An 8,298-nucleotide genomic window follows, 5' to 3' on the forward strand; every position below is an offset into this window, starting at 1 on the left:
GTGTGTGTGTGTGTGTGTGTGTGTGTGTGTGTGTGTGTGTGTGTGTGTGCGTGTGTGTGTTTGTGTGTGTGTGTGTTTGCGGAGTAGGAAGCACCAGTTATCTGTGGCACTGGGTTATTTTTTTTTTCTAGCAAAAGCAGCTTTGTGTTACAAGCATTAAACATGCTGAAGAATTTTTGATTTTTGTGCAATAACTATATGACCAAGCATGATTGCAATACCTGGTAATTAAAAAACTCAAGTGAAGTTAAAGATATTCATTTTAAAAGTATGTTTTTCTCTAGGGTTTGGCTCCTGTCAAGGTTTTATAAAGTGTCTGTGTAGTATTTAAATATAATTTAGCTGAATTGAAAACCGTCTTTTTGGCTCATTACATCCTGTCTAAGTGATTAATATCCGATAACTGACAGCAGTGTCATTAATATCAGCGAATGACATCACCCTTGTTTTGCCAGGATCAATTCGTCTTGCTTTGTGTGTAATTGGTCTTTGTCAATAAAAAGCTAAATCAATTCATGTTAGCATGCATGGCCACTCTTCCCATGAAACCCTCCTTAATGTTATACTGCACTGTCACCTTCTCAACCTTAAATGTGTTTACAAATACTAAATAGCAAGTGGATATCCAGACCACATGTTTCATCAGTCATTCAATGCTTTATGGTATTGTGTAGATTTGATTTATTTGATGATCACATGGCCACACTATTACAGAAATTAAATAGGTTTATAGTGATGATTATTTTTAGCACTTTGAGGTTGGGAAGCGGGTGAAGGTTGACATTAAATCTTATATTTGTTTTAGGAGTGTGCAGCCTGGTCCTAACAACCACCATTTTTTTATTTTATAACTGACAGCAATTCCCTCACTGTCCATTCAAGACCTTCTTGTTACTAATTTGTATCCCTCCCCCTTTTTAAAATGCACTTCAAACAGGAAGGAAATTAATGAAGAATATAAAAATAGTATTACATGTTTGTACTTGCTGAATGTTTGATCCTGTTTGAATCAGTTCTAAAGTGGAAACAGTGAATTTTTCCTGATTATAATGATAATTCTGTAAATCCTACACAACATTCATACACTTAAGAAAGAGAATAAGCGAAGGAGTGTATTCTCACTAACACAAATCTAAAGCAGTCATAAGGATAAACCTCGAAACATAATTCCATCAACACCTAGTGGCAGACAAATTAAAACCTTCATATTCTTGGGGATGTTGTGACAGATAATCCTCTGTTGCATACTTTCAATCTCAGACATCATATTATCTTATATTCATGAAAATATTCATATTTGTTTAAACAAATCTTGTTGTTTTTTAACTAATAATATTTATTATTATATAAAACATTTTTGTTTTCTTCCAATCTATCTTATATAAATGTGTTTTATGTTTTATAATTGGAACACAAGATTTTTAAATCTAAGTAATATTTCTGACAATGAAAATTTTAATTACCATTCATGAGCACTGATTCACATTTAGGGGCTATTCAGCTGTGTATCTAGGAGTTTGGAACCTGGAAACCAGTAAACCCAGACGAAATCCAGGTAATTTATAATGTAATTGTTAAGATGGTGGCACTTATTTTGAATCCTGCCCCATACACCCAGTATTACTCTTTACTTGAACTGAGGATATATTCTTCGTGGAGCACAAATTCCGTAAATGCAACTTAAAAAAAGGTTTTCATGCATATAGAATTTCTCAAATGCATTTTAGATTAGATTAGATTAGATTAGATAAAATTAAATTAGATTAGAATTAGAATTAGAATTAGGTACAAAGCAAATGAAACAGTTATAGTGACAGAATACAACATTTGATGCAATGTTAATATGCATTGTCATTTATTTATACGCCAATTGTTAAATGCTCTTAGGATAGATAGATAGATAGATAGATAGATAGATAGATAGATAGATAGATAGATAGATAGATAGATAGATAGATAGATAGATAGATAGATAGATAGATAGATAGATAGATAGATAGATAGATAGATAGATAGATAGATAGACGTTAATGAACAGTTGCAATTACTGATTAGTCATTAGAAACAGGTGCAACTGGTGTTATTATAAATATTAATTAGGGTCATTAGAAATGGTGATCAGGGATTATTAATTAGGAACAGCAGTGATGGGGTCAGTCATTGGGAAGATGGGTAATCAGGGATTAGTTAATGGGAATCATGTTTATTAGGGATATGTCAATAAGAAGACTTAGAAGACTAAGAAGATTGGAACACTGGCGATCAGGGATTAATCGCTGAGAAGATTAATGAATAGGAATTGGTTGTGGGGAATATAGATGTGTGCTATATATATATATATATATATATATATATATATATATATATATATATATATATATATATATATATATATATATATATATATATATATATATATGTGAGCAACATGATTTCGTGTGATTTTACTGCCCCCTATTGTGCAAAAGATTGTATTATACAAGCTGAGTATGTAAAGAATGATGTATGATGTTTGTTACCCTGGTTGTACTTCTTACATTATTTAAATTTTTATTTGGAAACGTGTCTGAACATTTATTAATAGTTGTAAAACCAGACTTGATTCTGAGCCAAGTGTGAAACGACTCTGTATCTGACCATATAGCTCACTATAGTAGGGGCCATTATTTTATACTCTAGGTAGTGCATCAATGGAGGCAGTAAAAAACTATTTGTACATCAGCCATACTATCTCTAGGTTACGTATGTAAACCAAGTTCCCTTTCAGGAATGCAACATATTAAGCCGAAACCCCAGCTTCTTTATGTGAGCGGGAATGACATCTCGATGCCGGACCGCTAACTGCTCTGATTGAGCTAATATTAACCAATCATCGATATAATTAAGGTCACGGATGCCCTTAAGTCTCAGGGGAGCCAGAGCCACATCGACACTTTGTGAAGGTGCGGGGTGACAGGGCAAGGCTAAATGGAAGAACCCGATATTGGAATGCTTTGACCCCAAAAGCAAAACTCAGGAACTTTCTGTGAAAAGGGAGGATGGGTACGTGAAAGTATGCATCCTTTAGATCTATTGTGACAAACCCATCCTCAGATCTGATCTGAGACACGACCTGCTTGAGGGTAAGCCCCCTGAACCGGAGCCTCATTAAAGAGCGGTTTAGCTGACGTAGATCTAGGATAGGATGCAACCCACTGTCCTTTTTGGGAACTATGAAGTACAGGCTGTAGAACCCAGACTCTCTGTCTGACGGAGAGACCACCTCCATGGCCTCCTTCTTCAGGAGAGTATCTACTTCTTGTTCCAGGACCAGAGCCTGCTTGCTTCTCACCAGAGTGAGAGAGAGCCCATTGAACCGGAGCGGGCGAGACCCGAACTGAATCGCGTAGCCTCGCTCTACAGTACGCAGGACCCACAGGGACACGTCTGGCAAGGCCCTCCAGGCTGCCAGGTTCTCCCTTAAGGGTATCAGTCTCTCGAGACTGACCTTCGGTGTGTGCAGAGCCGGGGCAGTGCCCAAACGTGGCTCTGGAAACGAGACCTTCTGGTCCGCAATGATGCCGGGCGGAACCGAAGGAGGGAGCTAGGTGGAGCTGGCCCTGCCCTGAAGCACATTTCGTGGCAGGGTTAACAAATGGGGTCCCTGAAGGGGCTGGGAGGAAACGATGCTACACACCCCCCAGTCATCCCTCCACAGGTCAGGTCAGGACCTTTTTGGTCACGACGCTCTGTCTCTGCACGCCATACGGTGGATCCTGACCTGCTGGGCGTAAGCCTTACCCACCACTGCCGAGGTAGTGCACAGGGGCTTGGTGGGTAATGTCAGGGGTTTTAGGGAAGATGCCACACCCGGTAAGGGATAGCTTGTTAGCGTCTCTTCAACCCGTGGCGTGACAGAGAGAAGCACAAGGCCGAAACATGGCTTGGTTTTCTTAAATGCCTTTTTTTTTTACAAACAGAAAAACATTAAATTTTACACAGAGCGCTTCATGAACAAAACAGAAGCTGATGCAGTCTTCTTTATACTCCCTGGTCGTGACAGCCTGTCTTCACATTTTGACTGATTAGACTCAATACTCAGAGCATGGACAACGCAGTCACGTTCCCAAATCGTTCCGACGGATCTCGAGTTCTGAAAGGGAACGATGTTGAGGCTCGGCTGTAACTCCTTGACGGTAGGTGGCGATCTTGTTTTAATTTGCCTTTATTGAGTGAGGCAGGATAGAAGAAGTCGTTTGGCAACATCAACAAGAGGAGACATGTCTGTGATTTGTTCATGCCGTATGTCAAAACATTGCTGGCAGACTGAGAATTTAACCCCGATATTATCTGTAAATGTGGTGTGATTGTATCTCGGGTCAGACTCAGTGTAAGTAGTGTGTGGTGAAGGACAGATGCGGTGTGTGAGCGGTGGACACTGACAGGCTAGTTAACTGACTCCAGCGCACAAACGCAGTGCTGTGAAAACGTTTGGCATTTAATCCGATTTTATTTTCTGATGTAATGATCGTGTGGACAAGCACAATTCTTCTTTCAGTGTGGAGGCTTTAAAAGTGTAACCAGTGTGACATGTTAAATATTAGTGGAACTAAATGGCCAAGGGATTGCTGCTGAAGATTTTTTAGCTAACTGTGAACATGAAATGATCTGACAGGTGGGAAGTGTGATCGCTGTAACCGTGTTTGAAGGTTATAAAGATAATGCATGATCACAAAGTCTCTAGATAAAATGATGGACTTGATTTACTTATTTATTTAATCCTCATGACCTCTGATCACAGTTGGAAACGCTGCACTCGTCTCTGACCACAGTGTCACAATACCAGTTTGTCAGCAGTTGTGTGGAATGTTTTTGTAATGTAATGTAATGCATTATGTTTTGCAGTAGTTTATTACTGAAGAGAAGTTTTACACACACCCCTATTTACTGTAAATCACTGAATATAAGGGTACAACAAACAATTCTATTGATACCAGCAAAGCACATTCGAGCAAAGCACATATGGAGTGTTGTAGCAGAAGTGTGCAGAAAATTTGTAAGAGGATGTAAGAAGTAATAAGATGCACAATGCTATAGTCTGAGCTTAAATCAGCTGTACTCATTTCTTCATCCAATTCTGCCTGTGTTTCTTATTGTCATTTGTGGTGCTCTTCTGTGGTGCTCTTCTTCTGGTTTCACAAAAGTGCAAGAAAAGCTTAAAGTAGAACATTTGTTACAAGATGTTACCCTACTTAACATAAAATGGATTGTCACTGTTGTCATTTTTCAGTATGCAGAAGGATCTAATAACCATGGCATCTCAACCACCCTGTCTGCCTCTGAGGGAATTCTGCCCTCTTTACTACCTGCTCAACTCCATCCCTGCAAAAGTTCAGAAAGGCTTCCGCTCCATCCTCGTCTATCTCACAGCTCTGGACAGTAACAGTGACTACATCGCGGTGGGCAGCAGCATCGGCATGCTCTACCTTTACTGCAGGAGAGTAAGCCAGATGAATAAGTACAACTTGGAGGTACAACCATTCGCTTATTCACATATTCATGTGTTACTGCTTTGGTTTTATGTTTTGAGTAAGCTTGATTCTGTGTGTCTGACTTGAACAGGGGAAACGTGAGGCGATCACAGTAGTGAAGCTGCTGAGTTGCTTTGATGACCTAGTGGCTGTCGGTACGGCATCAGGCCGAGTTGCTCTATTTCAGCTGGTGTCGCAGCTTCCAGGCAGAAATAAACAGGTATTCAGGGTCTGCTGGAACATTTTGTAGTTACTGAGTAATTAATGATTTTTTGAATAATGCTTACTCATAGTTGTGGCACTTCAGTAATGTACAATACTCTGATGCATAGTATATAAATAATATTAGCTTATCAGACTATCAATTCCAAACCAGACCAAGTTTGTTATATTAATAAATCCTAGTTCAGTAAGAAATAAAAGAACATCGATCTACACTGTGTTGGTGTGATGAGGCTAACTCTGCCAAGTGAAATATTTCCATTAACAACATGTCCAGAAGTCTTTTCTTCCTTTTGCAGAATAGCAAAAAAAATTGGTAAACACTAAATGTATTTTGTATTAAATAGAAAACTGAATACTTTATTTGTATTCAAGTGCAAGAAATGTCAAGAAGCATCCGTGAAACAATTTCAGTCACCACTGCTAGAACAACTTTCTTATACCAGTCTCTTTTCTCGTATGTCTTGTAGTAAAGTTGTAAAACGCAAATAATAATGCAGCTTGTCATGTTTAGTTTAGGACTTGATCAGAAGCTTATAAGTTCAAATCCCAAATTTATGAAGGTATCACTGCTGGGCCCTTGAGCAAGGCTCAGTTGGGCTCAGCAAGGCTCAGCAAGGCTCACTTGAACTGCTCAGTTCTATAAAAGTAAGTCACACTGAGTAAGTGCGTCTGCTAAATGCCATGAAGGTAAATTATAAAACGCTGATACTGCTGACTCCTAAAAAATATTACATTTAAAGTCAAGTCTAATCTGTTCATACAGAGCATCTTCAAATACTTTACACTTATTTTTTTTTTTCTTTTTGCCTGTTCTTGTGACCATTTACTGATGTATTTATTTATTTATTTATTTATTTATTTATTTATTATTTTTTAACCCCCTCTCAAATATAGTTCTTAATTTTAATATCGCATTAAAGAATAAAACACCATACATTCACCTGTGTGAATATTTACATTAACCTGTCCAAATTCTGCTATAAATAAGAGCTCAACAATCAGTTTTCCGTTTTTATAATTATTGTTACGTTTTCATGAATTTGATAGTTATGGTGTGTAAATCTATTTATTTATTTTTATTTTTTTGCAGTTGAGACGCTTTGACGTAGTCGGCCTACACAAGAGCACAGTGACCACGTTAGCATGGAGCGCTAATGGCATGAAACTCTTCTCTGGTGATGATAAAGGGAAAGTGGTTTATTCTGCTGTGGACCTGGACCAGGTGAGAATCTGTCATTTTCTGGGAAATGTCCAGAATTTCTATTAGATAGTAATATTTTACAAATACATAACTGTATATAAATCATATTGATTTGTGAATATGTTTAGCAGGATTTTTGAACTTCTTATTCTTACAGGATGCATTGATTTACAGACTATAATGATTTTTGTCCAAATAGCAGTTAGCAGGTCTTGTGTGTATTGTGTTTGATCTTTCAGTATTGATTATCTGAATTACACCATTCAATTTTGCTTTGTATAATATTGATGTTTGCTCATCCATTTTGGCAACACCATCATGCACGAGTGTACGGGGAAGAATAGTATACCAAAAAAAAAATTCTTCCTTCAAACATTCCTTTAGGTTCAGAAACATTACTGATTGATCATAATCACTTTAACAGGATACAACTGATCAAAAGAAATAATAACAGCAATTTTTCTGTTCTAAACAATTCATTAGTGAAATTACATCATAAAGCAAATTTACATTTATAATCTATCAGTGTTGGACGAAGTTCAAAAAGCATGTACCGGTAGTTGAGTAAAAGATACAGTAAAATATTATTAAATTAAAAGTAAAAGTGCTCCCTTTAACTTTCACTTGATTAAAAGTACAAAAGTATTTGCCTTCAAATGTACTTAAGTATCCAAAGTACTATGATTTATTATGGCTATAATGTTCTTTTTATCCTTTTTGTCACAAGACTCTTCCTCAATCAACTGAAAAGGCTTTTGTTACTCTCAGCACATCAATCATTAATAAAATCATATGAATGAGTCAAACTGATTGATATCTTATAATTTATCATGAACCCAAAACTTTGTTTTCAGGGTGTTGTTAGAGGCAGGGGTTTGGCTCATCATCGTCTGAATTGCACTGCAGTGTTTGTTTAAATGCGCTGATGCTTGAGCGTCTTTCATGTAGGTCTAAAAGAACTCCTAGGCTTACTCGAGTAATTCAAATACAAAAAAAAGCATTGAGGCAAATTATTATGTTTCCCCCACGGACCATTATTACTGACACACCACCTGCTAAACTCTGGACCGCACTGGGTCTCATTTAAACACATGGTACCCACAAAAGGGGGCTGGAAAGGTGTGTACCTATTATTATTATTATTATTATTATTATTATTATTATTATTTTAAGTAATTTGAAGTTTATTTTAATATATTTATTTATGATTTTTTTTGTTATATATGTGCATTTTGATGTAATATGCCAATTAAATGCACTAAATGAGTTTAGTTTTCACAGATATTCTTGTCTGCAATTTCAGCAATGAAATGTAATTTTTTTTAAAAAAGGAAACAAATCACTTGCTTATTTTAAGAGACC

At 37.0% G+C, this 8,298-nt stretch overlaps 1 protein-coding gene across 2 annotated transcripts in view; it reads left to right on the forward strand.

Moving 5' to 3' along the window:
- Nucleotides 1-4,189: 4,189 nt before the first annotated feature.
- The window catches only part of tecpr2 (tectonin beta-propeller repeat containing 2), a 38,713-nt gene continuing 34,604 nt past the window's right edge, over nt 4,190-8,298 (forward strand). The window contains exons 1-4 of one of the 2 annotated variants that reach the window (XM_083550570.1): nt 4,190-4,281; nt 5,270-5,510; nt 5,602-5,730; nt 6,826-6,957. In XM_083550570.1, coding sequence (XP_083406696.1) covers nt 4,277-4,281; nt 5,270-5,510; nt 5,602-5,730; nt 6,826-6,957 — 507 coding nt within the window. In that variant the 5' untranslated portion in view covers nt 4,190-4,276. Of the gene's footprint in view, nt 4,370-5,269; nt 5,511-5,601; nt 5,731-6,825; nt 6,958-8,298 lie in introns of both variants that reach the window. The other variant, XM_083550571.1, reaches the window with a different exon arrangement.

The sequence above is a fragment of the Silurus aristotelis genome (assembly GCF_946808225.1).
Source record: "Silurus aristotelis genome assembly, chromosome: 9".
NCBI classification, from domain to species: Eukaryota; Metazoa; Chordata; class Actinopteri; order Siluriformes; family Siluridae; genus Silurus; species Silurus aristotelis.